General features: G+C 49.6%; 3 protein-coding genes and 1 pseudogene across 4 annotated transcripts; 3 read left to right on the top strand and 1 right to left on the bottom strand.

Annotated features, from left to right (window-relative positions):
• The first annotated feature begins 476 nt into the window (after positions 1 to 476).
• Positions 477 to 2,966, top strand: RPL27 (ribosomal protein L27). 2 transcript variants are annotated; one of them, XM_068977243.1, is made up of 5 exons: positions 477 to 543; positions 785 to 867; positions 1,730 to 1,899; positions 2,654 to 2,764; positions 2,879 to 2,966. In XM_068977243.1, the coding sequence occupies exons 2-5, from the start codon at positions 787 to 789 to the stop codon at positions 2,925 to 2,927; spliced, it is 411 nt and encodes a 136-aa protein (XP_068833344.1). In that variant the 5' UTR covers positions 477 to 543; positions 785 to 786; the 3' UTR covers positions 2,928 to 2,966. The 2 variants fall into 2 exon arrangements, with proteins under 2 accessions (XP_068833344.1, XP_068833343.1); XM_068977242.1 differs by having other exon boundaries at positions 521 to 543; positions 678 to 867.
• Positions 2,967 to 4,541: 1,575 nt separating this feature from the next.
• IFI35 (interferon induced protein 35) lies at positions 4,542 to 17,796 on the top strand. The gene is made up of 7 exons (XM_068978253.1): positions 4,542 to 4,655; positions 16,088 to 16,177; positions 16,469 to 16,616; positions 16,687 to 16,793; positions 16,895 to 17,081; positions 17,175 to 17,281; positions 17,511 to 17,796. The coding sequence occupies exons 1-7, from the start codon at positions 4,614 to 4,616 to the stop codon at positions 17,700 to 17,702; spliced, it is 873 nt and encodes a 290-aa protein (XP_068834354.1). The 5' UTR covers positions 4,542 to 4,613; the 3' UTR covers positions 17,703 to 17,796.
• LOC138082757 (RNA-binding protein with serine-rich domain 1-like) lies at positions 6,387 to 8,108 on the top strand (annotated as a pseudogene).
• Positions 17,797 to 18,104: 308 nt separating the features above from the next.
• VAT1 (vesicle amine transport 1) lies at positions 18,105 to 24,799 on the bottom strand. Its single transcript, XM_068976852.1, has 6 exons — positions 24,367 to 24,799; positions 21,246 to 21,453; positions 20,683 to 20,853; positions 20,488 to 20,577; positions 19,708 to 19,949; positions 18,105 to 19,544 (listed from the first exon to the last, which is right to left on the bottom strand). Exons 1-6 carry the CDS (start codon positions 24,778 to 24,780, stop codon positions 19,461 to 19,463), a joined length of 1,209 nt encoding a protein of 402 aa, XP_068832953.1. The 5' UTR covers positions 24,781 to 24,799; the 3' UTR covers positions 18,105 to 19,460.
• Positions 24,800 to 25,002: the final 203 nt, after the last annotated feature.

Here is a 25,002-nt window from a genome sequence, read left to right on the forward strand (position 1 = left end):
CACGACTGAGCGACTTCACCTCACCTCACCTCACCTTTTATTTTAGTCGGTTTCTGACATAGCTAAACTCTAAAGGTTGAGGGCAAGCACCCTCGTTTGGTTGATCTTCGTCTCGTCATTATGCCTAAGAGTGCACACAGTTGGCACTAATAAATGTCTTATTTTGTTTCTGATTCTTCCAAGGCAAAAAAGGAAATTTCAAACTGTGTCTCCCCACCCTCTAGCGCCAGAGAAAGGACCTACAACAGGTGGAGCAGCGGAGCAGCTGTTTCCATCTTAAAAGCCTTCCGCGAGAGACAAAATTCCTTTGCCCCGTCTACTGCTGGAGCTGCTAATAAAGTTTGATTTGAATAAACGAGCCGCCAGACTTTACTTTCCCCTCAAGAGCTTCTTCCTCCTTCAACACAGATTCTAAGCGCCTCGGAAGAGGCGGGGAGAAGCCCAAGGAGGCGGGACAGGAAGTGAGATTACGCTCCTCGGGGTGAAAGGTTAGCGGAAGTGCCCTTTCTTCCTTTTTGCTGTAGTCCCGAGTGGTAGCTACCGGTGAGTAGTGGCTGTGGTTGGGGTTTCCAATCCGCCGCCATCCGCGGCCTAGGGGTCGAGTTGCGGGGTGGTGCGTGGTGCTTTCCCTTCTCCGGTCTCTGGCGGCTTCCTACCAGGTCCTGTTCTGCGAGCAGGGCCCGCAGGCAACCTGAACCAAGACGGCAGTGAGCGCAGCTGAAGTTCCGGGGCCCACAGCCTGAGCTGGCGGATTTCTGAGCGACCCCTTCTCCTTCCTCTGCAGAAATGGGCAAGTTCATGAAACCCGGGAAGGTGGTACTGGTCCTGGCCGGTCGCTACTCCGGACGCAAAGCGGTCATCGTGAAGGTACCAGCCCCCCGGGCCTGTGCGCCTTTATCCCTTGAATGGGCTGGGCTGGGCTGGCGGGCAGCTTGAAATTCAAGACCCAGTTTGGGGGCATTACTCCCTGAGCATTGCGGGGCGGGGGGGTTGTGAATGCATGAGACCTTTTGAGAAAGACGCAAAATAAACTAGAGTTCAGTGGGGTAGTTAACAGCTAACGCTGTCCTCTGTCAGAGAGGCTTTTAATAATAGTAATGGCCAAGGTTTATGAACTCTTGCTTGGCCCGTGGCACTGTCTTATAGGTGTCGTCATGTCCAGTCCTTACAGTTACTGCAGGGTTGCTTTCTATTGCAGAGGTTTAGAGGTGTAGAGTTTCACCTGTGCCGCTGCAAGGGACTCCGTGAAAAGAGGAGAAATTTTTTCTAGTCCAAATAGTCACTTAGCATAACCTAGCTCTTCGGTATTTGCTTTCTGCCTACGTCTCCAGTCTTTTATGACATTTCCCTAAGCTCTGGTGCCCTATATCACTGTTTTTAACTGGGGCGCCCTTGTTTCCCCTTGGTTCCCCTTCCTCCATCTCCCACATCCTGTCTCTACCCCTGGAGGAGATAAGAGTAAAGTCCTGAGAACTGGTGCTTGACATATAGCAGTCACTAATTATAATTGTTCATTGTCGTTACAATTTAAGTCTTTTACTTCCCAGGCACCCTGCCTTCCCAGTGGGAAAGATACCTCCCTTTTCACTGTTACTTTTTGGGCATCTAGCATAGCACTTAGAATGTTTGCTGTGTGGTTTTTACAGTAATGGGTCTGAGAGGCCTAGGGACAGGGTTATTCTAGCACAGGGCCTAAATGGCTGGTAACATGTAATTCTTGCTCCTTCAGAACATTGATGACGGCACCTCAGACCGACCCTACAGCCATGCTCTGGTGGCTGGAATTGATCGCTATCCCCGCAAAGTGACAGCTGCCATGGGCAAGAAGAAAATCGCCAAGAGGTCAAAGATCAAGTCTTTTGTGAAAGTTTATAATTATAATCACCTCATGCCCACAAGGTGAGCATCTCAAGAATGGAAATGAAAATGATTTCTCTTTTCCCCTTCTCTGCCCTACTGAATAAGACGACAACCTGGTGGCCACTGTAGTGTGGGGAGAGACATCATTTTGAATTTGTCATTGGCAGTGGTTTCCAGTATTGTCTCTTTTACTGTTCACTTTGGGCTTCCCTGGAGGCTCAGAGGTTAAAGCATTTGCCTGCAATGTGGGAGACCTGGGTTCGATCCCTGGGTCGGGAAGATCCCCTGGAGAAGGAAATGGCAACCCATTCCAGTACTCTTGCCTGGAGAATCCCATGGACGGAGGAGCCTGGTGGGCTACAGTCCACGGGGTCGCAAAGAGTTGGACACGACTGAGCGACTTCACTGTTCACTTTCCTGTGAAAACACTTCTGAAGTGTCTTCCCTGACTTGGCCAAGCTTAGGTGTTAAGGAGAGATTGTTCCATTTGTTTGCAGCCACAGTAAAACAGGATCTGGCCTGCCCTCTTTCTCTCTCAAGGATAATAGTATTATAGGATAGGGCTGTTGTGGGAAATTGAGAGAAGGAAGCATGAAGTTTTTCAGTGGTTTGAATCTGTGTAGATGATTTTGTTAAAATTGGATGTTTCCAGAAAATGTCATCGGGACTTTAGCCTGTGTTGATAACTCCTGTAGAGTCAGGCGGTAACATGCCAGTGTCCCAGGAGTGGGATGGAGGGGAGGGGGCCCTGGCGGCCTGTGGGCTGCTCCTACCTTCCTGCCATTGTCCCCAGATACTCTGTGGATATCCCCTTGGACAAAACTGTTGTCAACAAGGATGTCTTCAGAGACCCTGCTCTCAAACGCAAGGCCCGACGAGAGGCAAAGGTCAAGTTTGAGGAGAGGTAAGAAGGCTTTGGTAGTGAATGTTGGAGTGTGGTTTCACTGTCCTCCATGAAGACAGTTTTGTCTTCTGTGATTCCTGCTCTCATTTGTGTCTTTTTTCTTCCCCCCTCCAGATACAAGACTGGCAAGAACAAATGGTTCTTCCAGAAGCTGCGGTTTTAGGTCTGTCTCAGTTAATAAAAATACTTTAAAAGTGTGCATGTGTCTGCCTATTTCCTGTGTTATTAAACTGGAAAATGACATTGGTGCATGAGGGACTGTGGGAAAATGTAAAATAAAAGCTATGTCTGCTTTTATGAGACATGGGCTACTTCTGTCCTCAGCCTCATAATCCTTTAATGGTCTGACTGAATGGGTAGAATGTGATACTGTCCTGTTTCCCCAGAAGAGCTATCTGGACAGTTTTACGTGTGAACTTGTTTAAGCTTCCCTGGCTTCCACCCCATTACATGTTTAGAGAACCCTCCACACACACACACGTACATTGTAACATCTGAAGACCCCTCTAAGAGCACACCATCTCCTTTGGATTGAGAACTGCTGAATTGTGGTTTGTTGAACCCCTGTGCCAGATTTATTCAAGTGCTATTTGGAAGAGAACCACACTGGAGAACTGCTGTAGATGGGATGGACAGCAGCAATGAAGGCTTGAGCCACAGTGCCACCATTCCTGGTTGCATAAGGGAGAGATCCCAAATGGTCTGGCAAGAAAGGGGTTTAGACTCTGACTTGGCACCACTGGACTGCAGAAAAGGCATTTGGCCCTTTTAGCTGACATTTCACCTCTCATTGGGTACTTAACTGTGACCAGGTTTTCCTGATGAAATAGGCTCTCTAGCCAAGCTGGTTCTAAGCTACTAAATGGACTAGGATTCAAATAGGCCTACTTGCCAAGCCTCAAACTTGGCATACTTACATGAGGAGTACAGGGATTGAGAAAGGGGCCCAAAATAGTGGGAAACCCTGGATTGGGTGAAAATACAAGACATCCTGCAGTATTTAATTTGGATTTGACTCACCTTTGAGTGCTGAATGGCTCTATGAAATTCTCCAGGCAAGAATACAGGGGGGGAAAAAAAGAATACACGTGGGGACCCATTCCCTTCTCCAGGGGATCTTCTCAACCAAAGGATCAAACCCAGGTCTCCTGCATTACAGGCAGATTCTTTACCAGGGAAGCCCTGGATGTCTCCAGTAAGTGTTAACAGCTTGCCTACTCAAGAGTCACAAATGGAACCAAAATATAAACCCTCTGTGGCAAAAATTCAAGTACTTGGATATTTGTATCACTTCTAGCAGTGGGACTTAGGGCAAGTTTCTATACTGTGTCTTACAAATTTAGAATCTCATCTGTAGAATGGAAAAAAAAACAACTTTGAGGGGTCATTTTGAAGGTTAATTCATGAAAAGCAGAATTGGACATGTAACAGCTCTCAAATGCTGGCTATTACCACAGTTTGGCGAACTTGGGGCTTTTATCTGTCATGGTCATGCAATTATCAACATCTGCATGTTCTGGGTAACATTCTAAGCCATTAACAAAGCAGACAAAATTCTACGAATAGGCCTGTACTGGGATTGCTATGCTGGAAGAAACGGCTGATTTGGGCCAGCATTCAGTTTGTATTTGCTTGTAGGGTAACTTACCCGAGCCTTCATAGCTGGGGGAAGTCAACTTTGAAGGCCAGGAAGCCACCCAGGGGTGGAGTGTGGGAGGGGCAGGGACTTCAATGAAAGGAAAGTGAAAGCAAACAGCCTGCATAAGGAAGAAGTGTCTTCCAGGCTCCGGTGGGCGAGAACAAAGCTCCTCAAAGTTCAAGCAAGTTTTCGTTACTGGGGACTCTGCCAATGTGTGCCCAGCTCTTGCCAACCGGATCCCAGACTGTGTCGGTGAGGAGGAGGGTTTTTGGGGGTGGGAAGAATCAGAGGAGCGCCCCCTTTGGCCAGAAATCTACCGGTTTCTCAGAGTCTAGCAAGCAAGCAAGCCTCTTCTTGGTTTTTTGGAGTCTAGCAAGCAAGCCTCTTCCTGCCCATCTCTTAGACCTGCAGAAGGTCCAGGGAGAGACCAGCTGGGATGACATCTCTAGGGTGTTGGTCCTCTAACTGCCTCAGACAGTTCTAAAAACTGCACCACAGGAGATCATGAATTCCTTGTGTGGATGTGCATTTTTCTGGAGAAAGAATCCATCATTTTCATTATATACTCAAAAAGGTAATGTGACCCCTAAAAATTCAGGAATTACTCACACCTTTATCTCCTGAGATCTTCCTTAACAAATTCCTCCCCTCCTTACATTTCCATTTCAGCTTAACCTAGGACTCTCTTCAGGATGAAGGGAAGAAGTGTTCCTCTTCTGAGACCTAACCCCCACCCCCCCTACCCCCGTCTGCTCTGGTCCCCCCTTTCCCAACCCATGAATGCCCCGGCTCACGATAGACTAAGCCCTCTGCTGGCTGGTCCTCTGTTTCAGCCTGTCCAACTTTGATCACCAGTGCCTGGCATGCAGTAGGCACTCAGTAAACATCTGTTGAATGAATGAATCTCATCTAAATTCTTCAGCCTTTCTCACCCTCATACTATCCCAATCTGTTACAAATACATAGATCTCTTTCTAGGAAATGTTTCATCTGCCTCTCAAATGTAGGAAAAAAGACCCCAGACTTTAGAGCCAGCCTGACTGGTTTCAGAACCTGGTTCCTCCAATTGTGGGGCCCTGGGCAAGTTACTAGCCTCTCTGCTGCTGCTGCTGCTAAGTCACTTCAGTCGTGTCCGACCCTGTCCGACCCCATAGACGGCAGCCCACCAGGCTCCTCCATCCCTGGGATTCTCCAGGCAAGAACACTGGAGTGGGTTGCCATTTCCTTCTCCAATGCAGGAAAGTGAAAAGTGAAAGTGAGGCTGTTCAGTCATGTCCAACTCTTAGCGACCCCATGGACTGCAGCCTACCAGGCTCCTCCGTCCATGGAATTTTCCAGGCAAGAGTACTAGAGTGGGGTACAATTATATAAGTCCTATACCCTTATCCGTATGGTGGGAATAGCAGTAACACTTCCACAGACGAATACCTATCTGCAAGAATTAAACTAAATAATCCCTAAAATACACAGTGAACACTGAGCACTCTGCTTGGCATATACTAAGTGCTCAGTACCTGTTCATTATTGTTAAAAGTACCAACATTTTCAGAACCCCAGTTCCCCAGGACGATCTTGATTCACCCCCACCTCACTCCTACCACTCTGCTAAAACTGCTTTCTCTCTTTTTAAAATTATTTTATTTATTTTTGACTGTGCTGGGTCTTCGTTGTTCCAAGCAGACTCTAGTTGCGGTGAGTGGGGGGCTACTCTCTAGTTGCGGGATGCCGGCTTCTCATTGCAGTGGCTTCCCCTGTGGCAGAACGCCGGCTCTAGGTGTATGGGCTCAGAAGTTGTGGCTCTGGGCTCTAGAGCACAGGCCAAGTAGTTGTGGCTTAGTTGCTCCGAGGTATGTGGGATCTTTCCAGATCAAGGATCGAACCTGAGTCCCCTACATTGGCAAGTGGATTATTTTTAAATGTATTTATTTTTAACTGGAGTATAATTGCTTTACAACATTGTATTGGTTTTTATCATACATCAATATGAATCAGCCGTAAGTATATGTATGTCCCCTTCCTCTTGAACCTCGCTCTCCCATCTGCCACCCCATGCCACCCCTCTAGGTTGTCATAGAGCACTGGATTTGAGCTCCCCACATCATACAGCAAATTTCCACTGGCTATCAAATTTTACATATGGTAATGTATACATTTCAATGCTACTCTCTCAATTCATCCCAGGCAGGCAAATTCTTAACTACTGGACCACCAAGGAAGTCCTAAAACTGCTCTCTTAGAGGGACTTTCCTCTTAAACAGGAAATAAGGAAGGTGGTTTCAGAAAACTGTAATTCTGAAAAATCACCCCGAGAGGAAGCCACAGTGGTGGGAAGATGATGCACTCTGGCACAAATTGCAGTCAATTAGGGATCCTTTTTCAGATTCAAGTTAGAAGTGAGAGTTCAGATAAGTGAGACCACCATTGCTGCTTTGAACACCCCAAAAGGGGGAGTGGTTTCATTGGAACTGGAAAAAAGGAGCTTCAGTCAGTCAGTTCAGTCGCTCAGTCGTATCCAACTCTTTGCAACCCCATGGACTTCAGCATGCCAGGCTTCCCTTTCCATCACCAACTCCTGGAGTTTGCTCAAACTCATGTCTGTTGAGTTGGTGATGCCATCCAACCGTCTCATCCTGTGTCACCCGCTTCTCCTCCTGCCTTTAATCTTTCCCAGCATCTGGGGCTTTTCTGATGTGTCAGCTCTTCACATCAGATGGCCAGTTGGAGCTTCAGCTTTAGCCTCATTCCTTCCAGTGAATATTCAGGGTTGATTTCTTTTAGAATTCATTGGTTTGATCTCCTTGCTGTCCAAGGGACTCACAAGAGTCTTCTTCAACACAATTTGAAACCATCCATTCTTTGGTGCTCAGATTGCTTTATGGTCTAACTCTCACATCCGTACATGACTACTGGAAAAACCATAGTTTTGACTAGATGGACCTTTGTTGGCAAAGTAATGTCCCTGCAGAGATAAAAGTCAAAAGAGGCACAGCACTTTCAGTGGTAGCAGCAGCTTCAGGTCTCGGTCCAGTTCTGCCTCCAGTCTGGGCTCGAGCACCAGCACAGGCTCCATCAGTGGCTCCAGCTCACCTTCAGCATCAAACTGCTCAGGAAGTTCCAGCATGTTCCCCAGCTCCAGCTCCAGCAGCTCCTCTGGCTCTCCAAGTCCTTCTTGGCACAGACATGACAACAGGTGGCGTTCACGCTCCAAATGTAAACCAGCTGAAAGAGATGAAAAGGAAAGGAAAAGAACCCTTCCCCTAAACCCACCAAAGAACACCTGGGGAGGCTCACCAGGAATGTGATCAAGGATCACATCATGAAGATATTCTCCACCTCTGGGAAAATTAAAATGACATATGCCTGTAGAAAGCATCCACCCCCATCTGTTTAAAGGCTGTGCCTATGCATGAGTTTGAAAATCCACATGAGACTGAGAAGGCGCTGAAGCTCATGGACAGAGAATAAATCAACGACCAGGACATCATGGCTACTGCTTCTACGGCCCCTTGGCCTTGGCTACCCCCAGGCAATCCCCCCCACCTGCCCCTGAAGAATGCTGCCACTGCTTCCCACATGGCGCAGGTCCAAGGATGGAGAAGGTCATGTTCCCCTCGACAGACTCAAGTCCCTGGTGCTCCCACGATCCCGTTCTCCCGGGGCTGCCGCCACGACAAGAGACACTCTAGTTCCAGCTCCTCCCGATAATCAGGCCCACTGAAGCTCTACCCCATCCAACTCATTTCTGTCACTTTTCTAGCCGAAGAAGGATTGGTAGGAAAGAAATCCCTCCTCAGGGGCAGTGAAGGGAGCAGTTGAGATGTTCCCCGGGCAGCGGAGCTCCAGCTGCAGAGTGTTGTGGGTTTGGTTTGGTTGGCGACTTGCTTGTAATGATCCCCTCCTGTTTTCTAGCTAGAAAGCTTCCACATTTCTAGTTCCCGAGAGTCGGTTTGGTGGCAAAGCCAACAGAGATGAGCAGGGGGCTCCTAGTGATGGGTCAACGCCAGCCTGGGAGCGCGTTTTCCCATTCTACAGATGACTTGGAAGCCTGTGGAGTCCCACAGGAAAGGACATGCTTTTACACAATGGCCATTCCTGTTAGCCTGGCCCTACTCCCCTGCCTGAGTCCTCTTCTGACCTCTAGGGTAAGATATCTCCAGTTATCTACCCAAATGGTTCTTTTTAGACGTGTGCGTGCATACACCACCACCACCACCACCACCCCCGCCCCACGTCTCCCTCTCTTTCTGAAATTGGTAAGTTGAGAGCCAGGTGTGCCAGGTCACCACAGAACCCCTACACTGTTGGTATTCGTGGTGGTCCTGCAGGTTATCTTGGCAACGTGTACATGGCTTTTCTGGCTTTTATTGTACAATCAGTACTATAAATTTTCTGTTTTGAGTTTTATAACTTTGTAGCATTTTAGATAATGTGTTTGTTGAGTGGAGTAAAATAATTATGTTGAATAAACCTAGAATTAGAGTTCAAAAAAAAAAAAATCACCCTAAATTCGTTGCTGAGAGACAACCTCTATTAATGGCATTGTGATGTCTATCTTCCAAGAATTTTTTTGCATTTCTATACTTTAATAAATATCTTCATGAGTTAAAATGTTTAAAATCAACAGACTAGGAAGAATATAGGCAATTTTATATTTTGATTTTTTGGTTTATTGTGAGCATTTCATGTTAAATGTTCCTCTTTACTATGTGTTTTAATTGCTATGTAATATTTTATATGGGCTTTACCAGGTGGCTCAGTGGTAAAGAATCCACTTGCCAATGCAGAAGATGTAGGAGATGCCAGTTCAATCCCTGGGTCAGGAAGATCCCCTGGAGGAGGAAATGGCAACCCACTCCAGTGTTCTTGCCTGAAAAATCCCATGGACAGAAGAGCCTGGCGGGCTACAGGCCATGGGATCACAAACAGTCAGACAGACTAAGCACATAGCACCTAATATTTTATATTGAATTGTTTCTCTCCTGTTGGCCATGTAGATATCTTTTTTTTTTTTTCTGTTGTAAACAAGGCTACAGTAATCATTCTTGTATGTGTGCCGACCTTTCCTTATGATAAGCAGGACTATTTTTTGAGGATTTTTTGCTCAATCTCAGAGGTCACTATCATGCCTCCTGGCAGAAGGCCTGTTAGCAGCGCTGTGCCCAGCCCAGGCTCTTCCTCCTTCAGCGTGTTGTTCTTCATGCCTGCTCTCCCTCCGGTTTCACTAGCCTCTCTTCTGCTTTCTCCTCAGCTGGTTCTACCTTGTTCCCTGATCTCTTAGTGTTGGATGCCCCAGAAATCAGCACTTGAACCCCTTCTTGTTAATCTCATTTAGTTTATGACCTTAAATATCTCTGCATGGATAACTCTCATGTTTATACACATGGCCTATATCAATGGTAAAGAATCTGCCTGCCAATGCAGGAGATGCAGGTTTGATCCCTGGGTTGGGAAGATCTCCTGGAGAAGGAAATGACTGGTGGCTCAGATGGTAAAGAATCTGTCTGCAATGCAGGAGACCTGGGTTAGGAGGATCCCCTGGAGAAGGAAATAGCAACCTACTCCAGTATTCTTGCCTGGAGAATCCCATGGACAGAGGAGCCTGGTAGGCTACAGTGCATGGGGTCACAAAGAGTCAGACAGGAGTGAGCACAAATACACACATACACATATGGCTCATCCCCTAGAATGTAAAAACTCCACAGTGAAGTTTTCTCTGTTTGGTTCACTACTGTATCCCCAGAGCCTAGAGTAGGGTCCGGCACACAGTAGATGCCTCATAGTTGATAGTTGTATGAGTGAATATGAAGCAAATGAAGGAGGGGACTTCCCTGTAGCCCTCTTTTTCTTTCGCTGTTTTCTTTTTCTTCTTCCTTTGTGTCTCTGACACTACCTAATTCTGGCCCTGGCCCTGTCCTGACTATAGCCTCTTTTTCCTCTCAGCATTCCTCTACCTGCGTGCATGCTAAGCTGCTTCAGTCGTGTCTGACTCTTTGCAACCCTATGCAAAGAGCTTGCAACTGTAGCCCACCAAGATCCTCTGTCCATGGGATTCTCCAGGCAAGAATACTGGAGTGGGTTGCCATTTCCTCCTCCAGGGGATCTTCCCAACCCAGGGATGGAACCTGTGTCTCATGCATTGGCAGGTGGTTTCTTTACCCCTAGGGCCAGCTGAGAATCCTCTACGTTCATTTATCTTTCCTGAAAACTGACTAGGTATCTTGGAAGATTTTTTTTTTTTTTTCTGCTGTGCTGCACAGTATACAGAATCTTAGTTCCCTGACTGGGGATCAAACCCCCGCCCTCTCCAGGGGTAGCATGGATTCTTAACCACTGGACTGTCAGGGAAGTCCCAAAGATCAGTCATTCTGTCTCTGGATGAGTTCTTCCATGTTTTTGGCTTCTATCATTAGCACATACTGTTCTAACCCAGAGTCCTATCCACCAAGTCCTGTTCCTGACACCATGTGTCTTCAATACCCTTGGGTTTGACTCACTTTTGCCCACTAAGGGTATTTTTTGTTATTTTTGGTCCCACTGCATGACTTGCAATAGGACATAACCAGATGAAGGGGGAACATATTTTCCTTTTTTTTTTTTTCATTGTTATGTCTCCAGAGTCTATAATATAGGACTGCATGGCACAGAGCATAAAATCTATATCAGCGGTCCTCAACCTCCAGGATCTAATGCTTGATGATATGAGGTGGAGCCGATGTAATAATAATAGAAATAGTGTTAGTCACTCAGTCATGTCTGATTCTTTGCAACCAATGGACTATAGCCAGTCAGGATTCTCCAGGCAAGAATACTGGAGTGGGTTGCCATGCCCACCTTCAGGAGGATCTTCCCAACCCAGGGATCAGATCCGGGTCTCCTGCATTGCAGGCAGATTCTTTACCGTCTGAGCCACTAGGGAAGCCCCAATAGAAATAAAGAGCATAATAAATGTAATGCGCATGAATTGTCCCCAAATCATCCTCCTCCCCAGTCCACGGAAAAATTGTCTTCCGTGAAACTGGTTCCTGGTGCCAAAAAGGTTGGGGACCACTAGCTTAGAGGATCTTAGTCCCCTGACCAGGGATTGAACCCGGGCCATGGCATTGAAAGCCCAGAATCTTAACCACTAGACCACCAGGAAACTTCCCTATTATTTAACCTTAACGGATCTCAGGTTCCTTAACTATCAAATGGGGATTATTAAATACAAAACATTTAACATAACACTCATCAGATGCCATAAACTACTTTTACAAATAAAATTATACATAGGTAGAAATTGGTATCCCCATTTTATAGATGAAACCAAGGTACAGAGAGTTAAACAACTTGCCCATTGTCTTGCAGTAGTAAGAACAGCTGGATGTAAGTCCTGGAGGTTTGGCCCCAGAATTTATGTTCTTAATTGTCACGTTACACTACCTGCCAATACTGCTATGATGACTACAGACAGCATGAGATTTTACTGTAGGGGTGGTCAGGTTCTAAACTTCACAAATAAGGAGGAGAATGCATTTGTTGTTGTTATCGTTCAGTACCTAAGTCATGTCTGATTCTGCGACCCTATGGACTACAGCATGCCAGGCCTCCAGGTCCACCACTGTCTCCCAGTTTTGCCCAAGTTTACATCCACTGAATCGGTGATACTGTCCAACAATCTCATCCTCTGCCTCCCTCTTCTCCTTTTCTCCTTCAATCCTTCCCAGCATCAGGGTCTTTTCCAGTGAATTGGCTGTTCACATCAGGGAGCCAAAATACGGGAGCTTCAGCTTCAGCATTCTGAAGAATGCTTGCATATAGTCAAATGAACCTCAAATCATTAATTCACTCCTAAGTATCCAGAATTTACAGTCTCAATGAGCTCAATGTAAAATGGATAGAAATTTTTTTTTTTTCAGTTGAGCACCGGACAGATATTGGCAGGTGCCAGTATTATAACTTGGTGCCAATGTTATAATGTTAAATTATATGTTATAATGTTAAAGAAATAAATAGCATGTATAACTGAATTCAAGTGCAGGTTGCTCAGTCGTGTCCAACTCTTTGCAACCCCATGGACTATACAGTCCATGGAATTCTCCAGGCCAGAATACTGGAGTGGGTAGCCTTTCCCTTCTCCAGGAGATCTTCCCAACCCAGGAATTGAACCGGGGTCTCCTGCATTACAGGCGGATTCTTTATCAAGTGAGCTATCAGGGAAGTCCTGAATTCAAGTAAATCACTATAATTAGCCTTTGTTGTCCTTGAAAAGTCTGAAGTTTTGGCTGGGAATTGGAGATAGGAAGCAGTTTCGTGATACTTAAATGGGATGGAGGCCAACTGTGCCTGGCATTTAGCAGGTCCCCAATAACTACTGGCTCTCTTCCCTTGCCTGTTGGGTCAATGACATTATACGAAACCCTTGAACACCCACGTCTGCAACCTCAGCACTGTCTCTCCAGTCTGTCCCCTTTGTCTCCTTAATACAACATCCAGAGTCTGGGGGCTTTTCCTCAAGGGACATACTCACCCGCACGTGTTTCTTGTGCCCATCGCCAGAGGCTCAGGTCAGCTCCTGTCACATCTGTGAGAATTAGAGCTGCAGAATCTGGGCTTGTTTCCTCGTTCCACAGTTCCTGCTGCTCCAGTTCATCCTGCCATCACTGTCAGATAGAAATCTCTTTTTTTTTTAGTATAGTTGATTTGCAGTGTTGTATTAGCTTCAGGTATATAACAAAGTAATTCACTTATACATATATACATATTCTTTTTCAGAGTCTTCTCTATTACAGGTTATTATAAGATATTGAATAGAGTTCCCTGCGTGATATAAGAGGTCCTTGTTGTTTATCTATTTTCTTCATAGTAATGTGCATCTGCTAATCCCAAACTCCTAATTTATCTCTCCCTCACCCCTTTCCTCCTTTGGTAACTGTAAGTTTGTTCTTTATGTCTGTCTTCACTTTGTCAAAAATTCATTTGTATCTTTTTTTTTCAGATTCCATATATAAATGATATTATATGATATTTGTCTTTTTCATCTGATTTACATCATTTAGTGTGATAATCTCTAAGTCCATCCATGTTGCTGCAAGATGGCGTTACTTCATTCTTTTTATGACTAATACTCCATTGTGTGTATAAAATATCTTTATCCAAATTCATCTCTTGGTGGACACTTAACTTGCTTCAATGTCGTGGTTATTGTAAATAGTGCTCCTATGAACGTTAGGCTGCATGTGTCAGTGAAAACTCTACAAATTAGAGTTTTCATCTTTTCCGGATATATGTCCAGAAACAACATTGCCAGATGATATGGGTAATTCTATTTTTAGTTGTTTATTTTTTGGCGGCCTCAGGGTCAGTTCTTAGTTGCAGCCTGTGGGGTCTTCCTTGCATCATGAGGCTCATTCATTGAGGCACATGGACTCCAGTTGTGGCGAAAGGGCTCAGTAGTTGCAGCACACGGGCTTAGTTCCTCAACCAGAGATCAACCCACATCCCCTGCCACTGGACCACCAGGGAAGCCCCTATTTTTCGTTTTTCAAAGAACCTCCATACTGTTTTCCATATTGGTTGCACCAATTTACATTTCCTGCAACAGTGCAGGAGGGTTCTCTTTTCTCCATACCCTCTCCAGCATTTATTATTCATAGACTTTTCTATGATGGCCATTCTGACCTTGTCTGAAGTCATTGTAATTTTGATTTGCATTTTTCTAATAATTAGTGATGCTGAGCATTTTTTTCATGTGCCTCCTGGCCATCTGTATGTCTTCTTCAGAGAAATGTCTATATAGGTTTTCTGCCCATTTTTTGATGGGCAAATTGAGCTCTTTTAAACACTATATCCATTACCTCACTCCCCTTTTCAGAAATCTTCACTAGTTCTCCATTTCCCTGCTGATAAACTTCCCTTCTTGAATATTTTTTAAAATGGTATTAAGAAGTTTTTAAAAATAAATAAATTTACTTATTTAAAGCTACGTATTGAATAGCCTTGCCAATTACTAGGTTTTCAAACTATATGTATAATTAGATCAAGATTTAAAGCAGAAGTAAAAAGAGGATCGGTTAAGGACTGAATCCAATTCAAGAATGCATTTTATTTTTAAAGTCAAGCCATCTTTTTTCCAATAAAAAAATCCAGGTTTCTGATTTCCCTTAGAAATGGGACGATATAGGATACTGAAACCACATTGCATGTGAAGAAAACTTGGCTAGAGCCAAGATGGGGTTGCCACTCTAGTGGGGACATGCTGTCTCCAGGATGTCAGAGTCCCCACCTCCCCACATGACACTACATAGACTCCCCTGACTCATGGATGTCATCTCGCTGCCCCTGAGAATCACTGATTATTTCTCACTACTCATTACCCAGCATTACTTGATCAAGCCCTAGGTTGCGTCTGCTTAAAACAGAGTGAGCTCACCCTGAATGATTCAGCACCCTCTGTAATATGCTTCTGTTATGTCGTTCGTTCACTTCATTCATTTACTCAACACACAATTTACTGAATGCCTGTTTTGTGCTGGGGACACAGAGATGGCCAGGACAGAGTCCCGTCCTTCCTAGTGAGCTCACATTTCCCTGAGCTGACCTTATTTATCAGGCTTCCAACTGCAGGGTGAGCGATCCACCCCACAAACAAAGGTGCATTTATTCCTATCCCTGGTGTCATTCCCCTGGCCATTTGTCAGCTCTCACTCTCTCTCTGGACCTGCCCCAAATCACGCCCAGTCTGAAAGGCTGCTTGGCACAGTGGAAAGGGTGGCAGTCATGGGACAGGCTGGGAGATCTTGGGTAAATTACTCCCCTATTTTGACTTTGATTTCTTCACTGTAAAGCACAGATTAAGAGTCTGGAGTCAGACTGCCTAGGGCCAGATGACTGTGGGCAAGTCATCTGATCTCTCTGAACTACAGTTTCCTCCTCTGCAAAATAAGGGTAAGAGTGTATTTATTTCATAAGTTTGTTGCAAGATGTGAGCAATATAATTCATATAAAGGTCTTAGCACAGTACCTGATATACAGTAAGTGCCTAATAAATGTTAGCTGATAGTCTTATCTTACAACTCTAAGACCCTATTCCTCCTCTAGGTCTCTCTTGTGTTAACCCCTATAGGACGGTCCCTCCTCCAAATTCCTGCTGTCCTCCACCATCAATTGTGTGATTGTGAACCGTTTTGAGTACCATTTTATACAGGCCTGAGGGCTGGACCTTTGTCTTCACTGCCCTGTGTCATGCCCAGTCCCTCATAGCAAGAGCTCAATCGATGTTTTCTGTTTTGTTTTGGACTGTGCTGGGTCTTCACTTGTGGTGCACGCAGGTTCAATAGTTGTGGCACGTGGGCTTAGTTTCCTTACTACCTGTGGACCTCAGTTCCCAGACCAGAGGTCAAGCCCGCGTCCCCTGCATTGGAAAGTGGATTCTCAACCACCAGACTCACGAGGAAAGTCCCTTGATCAGCATTTGTTAAACTCTAGGGCTCCAGGAATGACCCAGCCATGGCTGCTGCAAAGGCTCCTGCCCTTCAGAGCAGCTGAGATGAGGGCATTCAGGCTGGGCCAGGACAAGCCCAGGCCAGGGTAAATGGGTTGGGTTGTTCTCAAGCTGAGCATCAGCCCTGCTCTTGGAGAGTCCTGAAGAGCACAGCACCCTTCCCCTGGCTCATTCATTCTCTGGTTGTTTCCCTCTGCTCCAACAGGCTCTCCAGGCCCTTCAGGAGGAACAGGCCAGACTAAAGATGAGGCTGCAGGAGCTGCAGAGGAATCTCAGGGACTGCCCCCAAGGCAAGGTAAGGTTCGAGGGGGTGTGGCCTTGCAGAGAAAGTTGCTGCTGCTGCTGCTGCTAAGTCACTTCAGTAGTGTCTGACTCTGTAATTTCACTCCTGCACTGCCATTTCCTTTCTGTGTGACCTTATCCACTTATTCACTTACTCCACTTCTTCATCCAGCTCTCATTTCAGGATTAATTCCTGGCACTCAGCATCAGTCACATATAATCGGGGGTGCTTACCTCCTGGGAGGGAGTTGGGGGCTCTCCCCAACCTTGAAGTCTGCATCACCCTCTCCTCCCCTACCTGCAGGTCCCATTCCCTGTGCCCGAGTCCCCCCTGGTGTTCCGAGGACACTTTCAGAAGGGCAAGGCAATGGCCAAGTCTGTGGTTTCCCATGTGCGGATTTGTTACCCTCTGCCTGGAGGCTCTGCTCTGGTGACCTTTGATGACCCCAATGGTGAGCTCCAGGAAGCCCGGGGAGGGAGGCTGGGAGGCTTCCTAGGACCAATCCTGCTCCCCTTCCCCAGTGGCCAAGCAGGTGCTGCAGCAAAAGGAGCATCAGATCAATGTGGAAGGGTTCCGGCTGAGGGTTCAAGTCCAGCCCCTGGAGCTACCCATGCTGACCACCATCCAGGTGACAGAATGGCAGGGCCCTGGGCCCTGCAGGGGGCCCCATGCACTGGGCACAAGGGCGTTGGGCTGTGCCTGGGACCACTTCCTCTTGTCTTTCCCCAGGTGTCCAGCCAGATGAATGACCAGAGAGTGCTGGTCAGTGGGTTTCCTGCTGGGCTCAAGCTAAGTGAGGAAGAGCTGCTGGACAAGCTGGAGATCTTCTTTGGCAAGACCAAGAATGGAGGTGGTGATGTGGAGATGAGGGAACTGCTGCAAGGAGGTGTCATGCTGGGCTTTACTGAGGTTGGAGGTAAGGGCCTTGCTGGTGGGATGAGATCCGGGGCATCAGGCCACGGGAAGGGAGAGCCCTGGATGCTGAAGGTCTCCTGCTCCGTCCCTGCAGTGGCCCAGCACCTGTGCCAGGTGGGCCAGTTCATGGTGTCACTGGGTAAACAGCAGTCCTGTCTGAGAGTCTCTCCCTATATGAGTGGGAAGATCCAGAAGGCCGAGGTAAGTGGGAAGATGAGGATGGCGACTGGGCCAGGCCACCTGTCTGCATGCCAGAAACTTGCCCAAGGAGGGAATCACTGCCCCAAAACCCCACTGACCTATTCGCTTCCTACTTCTCCAGGCCTCTTGTCCCCTCCCATACTCCCAGGGTCACCACCTGTGCCAACCTCTGCCCCCTCCCAAGCCCAACCCGCATGAGCCTTTGCCCGTCTCCTGGCTCCCTTTCCAGGTCAGGCCCCAGCCTGTGCCCCAGTCGGTGCTGGTGCTCAACATTCCTGATGTCCTGGATGGCCCGGAACTACAAGACATCCTGGAGATCCACTTCCAGAAACCCACTCGTGGAGGCGGGGAGGTGGAAGCTGTGACAGTCGTGCCCCCGGGACAGAGAGGCCTCGCAGTCTTCACTTCGAAGTCAGGCTAGGAGCCCGCCTTACTCATTAAGCCCACCCCTCTGCCAAGGCTCTTAAACCAGGTTGGGGCTGGAGGCACGTACAGGAGAAAGTGATGACGCTGGTCAACGGAGGGAGGGATTAGGAGCGGTGAAATGCTGCCTGAGAACAGTAAAAGTGCCCGCATGGCGTGATCCTCTTCCTCATTTCACTTGATGAAAGGAAACTTGATCGGGGCATAGGAGGGTGGGGGAGGGGGAAACCCCAGCCTTCCGCTAGCTGTGCTGGCCTTCCACGAGCTCACCTTCCCCTTCACTATCAGAGGCAGGATCCAGGACGCAGGGTTTGGCGTTTTATTGACACAAACACAAAGGCAGCTTCGGTAATGGGGTGGGTACACACAAGCGAAAACAATCGCACTTCACATGTTATTCGGCCTCATTCAGATGATGAAGAGGCTGAGCCCCTCCCCCTCACCTCCCATTGGCAGTGGCTCGGGCAATAACCCTCCCTTATCCCAGATCCCAGGGCAGAGAGAGCTACTGTACCCCCTGCCCCAGGAAGTCCCCACTTTGGTTCCAGCGGCCCAGGTCCTAAACCACCCCACTTTGAACCCTTATTCTATCTCCTTACCCATGTAAACAAAGTCTGGGGCTGACTAAAAAGCTGCCTCCCTGCTCTGAGGAGGCAGTGGGCCTCCCTCGACGACAGGAGGAATGTGCTTTGATTTTTACATTGGTCCCAGAACAAGACACAGATGGCATCGTCTCTCAGAGCTCTGGCTGGTAAATGCCACACTTAGCTGCAAGGTTGGGAAAGCTCCCCCGCCTCTTTCTCCTCCACCACCACAGAGAAACGACGGCCCCAGAGACAGGACAGGCCCCAGGCCCCAGGAGGCTAGGGGCTGGCCCCCCACCCACTGGCACACACACAGATTTTTGGCAGTGTTGTGGGACTGGGGAGCAGCGAAACCCCAGCTCCAGCAGAACAAGGAAGGCACTGGGGAGGACGGTGGGGGGAGGAGGTATGAGGCAGGGACCCCCACATACACAAGCAAGGTTTCCTTTGCTAAGGCACTGAGAGCAAATCCAGAGAACTCAGTGAAGGGCTGAGGGGGCTCCAAGTCCCTCCCACGGAGAGGGGCAGATTTGACTCCCGCCCCAGTTGGAAGAGGCACCTCTGGTTGAGAGCGTCAGAACACCTGGAGGTGGGAAAAGCCCGATTGTGCTCGAGAAGCTGGCGACAGGACGAGGCCTTGCGACAAGGGGGGCGCTGGCTGGCCCGGGTTGAAGGGACACTAGGGCAACACAGGGACATGCTGGATTTACATAGATTGGCCCCATATCCTGAGCTGACATTTCAATTCTTTGGGGAGGTGTGGGGCAGGGGCATGGCGGGTGATGACGGGTAGGCGGAAGCACACAGAACAAGACAGGAAGGGACTGGCTAACCTTAATCTTGGCACAAAAGCAGCACAGTGGGCCTGGGGAAAGGGTGGGGGCAGGAAGCAGCTGGCCTCCCTCTGACCCTCCCTGTCCCCTTGGCGGGGCCCAGACATCCAAGTGGTCACTTCCCAACCTCTTCAGAGGGCAGGAAGGTGGGAGGGGGAAGCCCTGACTAAAGAGAAAGAACAGGGCACGAAAGAGGCCATCGCCACGGGGGCCTTGCGGGGAGAGAGGGCAACGTGCGGCGACGGAGGATGGACCGAACAGTGAGGGTCTGGTGGCCAACAGCACACGGCTTCCTAACTTCCCTCTTTCCCGGGCCCCGAGGGCTACCTAGCCCCCAGCCTAGTTCTCCTTCTCTGGCCCAGGCACTAGGAGGACTTTGCCCACATTCTTCTTCTCCTGCATCTGCTTCATGGCATCCGCCACCTGGAGAGGAAGACAAGACTCTGCTTTCAGCACCATCTGGCTCTTCTAAGAGCCAGCCTAAAGGGGTCAGCCCTCCCCCTCCTCCCTGGACTCCTCCTCTGGGGACCCCCAAGCCTTCCTGGGTGTCCTACCCAGGCCCTCCATGCAGAGCCACCACACTCACCTTCTCAAAGGGCCACACGGAGTCAATACGGGGCTTGATGTGGCCCTGGTTATATAGAGCAAGGAGGCGGGTCACCACACCGCTGACCAGCTCCACCTCGCCCTCCAGGTAGCCCAGGTGGAAGCCACACACAGCTCGGTTGGCCGGCAGCAGCTGCAGAGCCGTCACACTGAACTGATTCCACCATGTGCGCGCCAGGGCCATCAGGTTCCGCTTGGGGCCCGTCAGCAAGTTGGCCATTCCTGAGGCATAAAGACACACAACTGTGCATCCAGGGGCCAGGCACATCCCAGCGTGTCTGGATTCATGCTCATCTGCCCACTGCGGGCCCCTTCAATTATCCATGCCTGCACCAGGAGTGCCAGGAGAACCTTCTACCACCTGCTGGCTACCTGGCCCAACCGACTCAAAGACTGCTCTGAGCTTTACTTACTTATTTTGGGTGTGAAGTAGTTTTTTAAATGAAAATGCAGCTGGCCCAAGAAGCCCAGGAAGTAGAACAGGGGAAAGCAGACAGGCTGATATTGTATCAGGAATAATCCCCAAACAAAACCACAGAACACCGTTTTGCTATGACTCATGAAAGAGAAGGACAGTAGGTACACCCAGGAGGCAGCAACCTGAATGCAATAACCAGGACCATCCTAACAGCGATGCTTACTCAGAGCACCGGAGTCTCCACACCTTCTGCCTTCAAAAGCCCCGGGCCCCAAATATCCCACCCCTCAGACCCACAATGCTTCCACAAACTCCCCCTTCATCTCTGGCCCATTCACTTACCATAAGTGACTACTTTGCCCATGGGTTTGAGGAGGTTGTAGCCCTTGGCAGTATCTGACCCACCCAGAGGGTCCATGACAATGTCCACACCTGTCAGAGAGTAGGAGGCCCAAGAACAGCATTAGGAGCCACAGACCCAGAGACGCCCCCCCTCCCTAGTCCTATGCCACCCAAGCCCTTCCCATTCCCTGAGACCTTTGGGGGAGATCTTCTTGATCTCATCCACGTAGTCAGTCGTGTGGTAATCAATGGGGTGTGTGACTCCGTTCTCCTTCAGCACCTCGTGCTTGCTGGCTGAGGCTGTTCCGAACACGGTCACATTCTCCACTGTTCGGCACAGCTGCAAGGCAGCCATACCCACACCCCCTAAAGCAAGACACTTTCATAAGGAGGGGATATGGGTCGCCTAGCCACCACTCCCCATTCCCACTTCTCAAGGATCCAGCTCATCATTTTGCCTAGGTTCATCCTGAGGCTTTCTTCCATCATCCCATGTCTAATTTCCAAGACTGACAACTGAGGGGAGGGTGACTGGCAAGGAGGGGGTGCTGGGCGGGGGCACGTTGCTATGGATAGCACACCAGGTTGGACCTGGTGCCTGAAAGTTACCATGGCAACAACACTGCAGAGGCCTCGGGCACCATAGGCTGAGGCAGCCAGTGTTGCCATGACAACAGTCCAGACATGCAGCAGGGAAGGGGGCTGGAAGGAAATCTGAGTGGGATAAGGGAAGCGGATAAATGGAGGGTGCCTGTCACCTGCAGCCATGTGTACCAAGACGCTGTGGCCAGGCCGTAGGTTGCCAAAGTCAAAGAGGACCATGTAGGCTGTGATATAATTGACCAGCAAGGCAGCAGCTTCTTCAAAAGTCATGGCCTCAGGCATCAGGAATGTCTGGGCCGAAGGCACAGTCACCTCCTCCTGCCACATGCCTGACCGGATCAACACCATCACTCGGTCCCCTATCTTGAAGAATGGAAAAAGAGACTGAATCACTTTGCTGTATACCAGAAACTAACACAACATTGTACGTCAACTATAATTTAAATAAATAAAGAGCATCATTCATTCACTCATTCATTCACCTGTTAGTAATTTACGACATTCCACTGTGCACAAGGCCCTCTTCTTGGCAATGAACTAATAGTACAAGCAGCAGCAGGGCTCAGAGTAATGGTTGTAACAGTAACAGTAATAATACCATCAAAAACAATAACAATGTATCTTTATTGACTGTTTACCAAGGGTCAGGGCCTATTGTAATCACTATATATAAACACTTAAAACTCAGGTCAGCTCCCTGAGGAAGATACTAGCCTTATCTCCACTTACAAATCTTACACTTTACTATTGTGTAAGAAGCATATAGTTGGGGCAGCATAAAATACTGGTGAAGATATCAAACTGCTCTGGCTATAAAAAAAAATGGCTCCATTGTTTGCTGACAGTATGATCTGGGGCAAATAAACACTGTCTAACCTTTTTGCGCCCCAGGTTTCCTATCTGTAAAACAGGGCAGTTAATGAGGATTAAGTGGCAAAAATATATATATATATCATTCAGTGATTTTTTTAGCCTAATATCTGGCACACAGTAAGAACTTGGTAGTGCTAGCCAATAATCATGACGACGATGATGACAATACCAGAAGCAAGGAGAGGCAGTCACCAATCTTAAAACTGAAGGAATAGGGCAGTATGTGCTAAGGGCCATATGGAAGTCCAAGTAAAGGTCTCTGAGTAGCACCCAGGGCTCAGAAGGAACCTTCACCCAGTGACTGGGGAAAGGAGCAGTGGACAAGGAGAGCTACCCACACCATCCCATCTATCAGGAAAAGACATCACTCTTCTCCTTCCCCAGGCCCTCAGCCAATGCACAAGAGCCTCCTAGCAGGGGGGAAAGGGAGCAAAGAAAACAGGAGCTTCCCCTCCAGTTTAACAACCAGGGTCAAGGGGAGGACAGGGGAAAGGGGGCAGTCTGTGGAGGAAAGCCTCTCATGGTTCTCTGAAGAGCGTGGAGAGGGAGGTGTGGGATCTGTTCCAGGACAATCTGAGTCTGTCTTGGATCCTGCCAGGAATGATGGGAATTCGGCATAGTAACCAGACTTGAGATCCATGGGGTAGGGGGATGGGACACCCACACATACCCTTTTTTCATGTCCTCAAACCCCCACACTCCACTGAGGAGGAGTACAGAGGGCAGACTAGCATCTTTCTTCACAAGCACTGGCCTGATGAGGTCTGGGAAATGGCCTCCCCAGGACTCAGGACTAGCGGACTCAGAAATAACCATCGAGAGCTGAGAAAAGTGTACTGGTCAGTCTAGGTGGTGGCCAGTCCCAGATTTGGTCCAGAACAAGATCCACTCACCAAGGCTAATGTTCATCCCTCAGCCCAGGACCCCTCCCCAGCTCAGATATCAGAAGCGAGGAAGGGCTCTCCCCTCAGAATTCAGCCTCTTACATCAGATTCTTACTCTGGACAGGATATCCTGTATTTTCAAAGTGGAAAGTGTGGGGAGAAGGGGTTAGGTAGTTGGCCTTGAGCAGTAACATGAACTAAAACTACCCCCATCAAAAAAAAAAAAAAATTCCTCTTAGCACCTTCTCAGAGTAGGATTAGTTAGAAGTCAGGGGAAAGGGTGGAGTGGAAGCTGAATCCAGGGAGAAGCCCTTTAAGGAGGAAGGCGATGTATGCTTGGACAATAAATCCAAAATTTTCAGCTCTGGGATCTGGGGCCCATAGGTCTGGCAAGATGAAGTCTGCCTTTCGTGAGTCTCTCAAGCAGGGGCCTGATTTGAAAAGAAAACCCCTCAACAAACGACATGCAGAGGCCTTGTTACCCCAGGTCTCTCAAAGAGTTGATCATTTGGATCTATTCGGTGTCTGGGGTTTTGGCCAAGATTAATGATAAACAACAAGGAGACACAGACCGGCAGAGCTGGGCCAACCTGCTCACGGTGCCACACCCCCACCCCCTTCCCCGGTCCAAATGGGCACCGGCCCGGTTTCTGAGGCGAAGGTCCCCTCCGAGGAAGGTAGAGGTGGGTTCTGCCCCAAGTTCCCAAGGGCGGCGCCCCTGGGGTCGTGGTCCGCTTGGCTGAGTCACGGGCGGAGGAGATATTGCAGTCACGGGAGACAGAGAGCCCAAGACAAAGATCCAGACACCCAATCTCGCCTTCCGCCCCCCCAAAGCAGTCCCCACTCCTACCCCTACCCCCACGATCAGTGGAAGGCCGGTATGCGGGGAAGCGGGTGGCGGACTCCCTCTCCTCCATGATGGGCGTGCCTGTCTCCCCGGCCGGGCTCTGGGAGGGGCAGCCTCACACCCCCACAGACCACGGGGCAGCATGTGACTAGCGCTCTGGCACGGCCCCGAGCCCCCGCCCAACTCCGACTACAGAGCTCTTCAAGCTTCCTCGGCAGGGGTGGGGGGAAAGCCCTCCCCTCCACCGTCACTCAGAGTCACAGACGACAATTACCCGCGGAGAGTTCAGGGGGCAAGGGTACCGAATAGGTTTCGTGGGTGGTGGGAGTTGGGGGCGCGGGGGGCGGGGGGCGGCCGGGAAGCTCACTGAGCGCATGCGCATAGGCTCCTTATTGTTTTCCCACCCACCCAGCACCACCTCGGCTTCTGGGCGGCGGCCACGATTAAAACGTTTAGGGAGCCGGCAAGGGTTCCATCTCAACCCCCACTCCCCAGTATAAGTCCAGTTCTCCAGGAACCTCAGAGCACAGTCTCCTGTCCTGTGCTTTTCCGAGCCCGTCTACCCGGGTTCGTGCCAGTTTCCCCCAGCTCTGCCACACCCCCGGCGCCCGCCCACTTGTGCCCCACTGCCCGGTAGCCTGCGCCAGCCTCTCCCCGCCCTGCCCCGCTCACCTTGCGGTCGTTTACGCCCTCGCCCACAGCGATCACCACGCCCGCGCCCTCCATGCCGGGAGTGACGGGCAGCGGCGGGAGCCGATCGTACAGCCCCTGCCGGGCCATAAGGTCAGCGAAGTTGAGCCCGCAGGCCTTGACGCGCAGAGTCAGCTGGCCGGTCCCCGGGGCTGGGGGCGCGGCCGGCCGGGTCTGCAGCTTCACCTTGTCGTAGCCGCCGAAGCCCGTGAGCACCAAACAGCGCAGCAGCGGCGGCGGCGGCGAAGGGGCGGCGGGCCCCTCGGAGGCCGCAGACGGCTGAGCGTCGCCGGCTGCCTCCGCCTTCGGGGGCTGCGAAGAGGCATCTTCTCCAGCCCCTGCCTCGGCCGCCGCCACCGCGGTGGCCGCCTCGGCTACCTCTCTCTCGGCGGACATGGCTGAGATTCCCGACGTGGGCGCACAGCTGGACGGAGAGTGCACCGCTGGGGAAGGCGGGGCGCGTCAGGACTAGCGCAGGCTGAGGACTCCGAGCGGGCGGGGTGGGGCGCCGAGACGGGGGCGGGGCCTCGTGCGCCGACTTAAAGGGCCAGGGCCACCCGGCAGGTGCGGCGGGAGCGCGAGAAGGGGAGAGGAGCTTATGAGTACGGACTCATCCGA

This window comes from Capricornis sumatraensis, chromosome 8 (assembly GCF_032405125.1).
Source record: "Capricornis sumatraensis isolate serow.1 chromosome 8, serow.2, whole genome shotgun sequence".
In the NCBI taxonomy this organism is placed as follows: domain Eukaryota; kingdom Metazoa; phylum Chordata; class Mammalia; order Artiodactyla; family Bovidae; genus Capricornis; species Capricornis sumatraensis.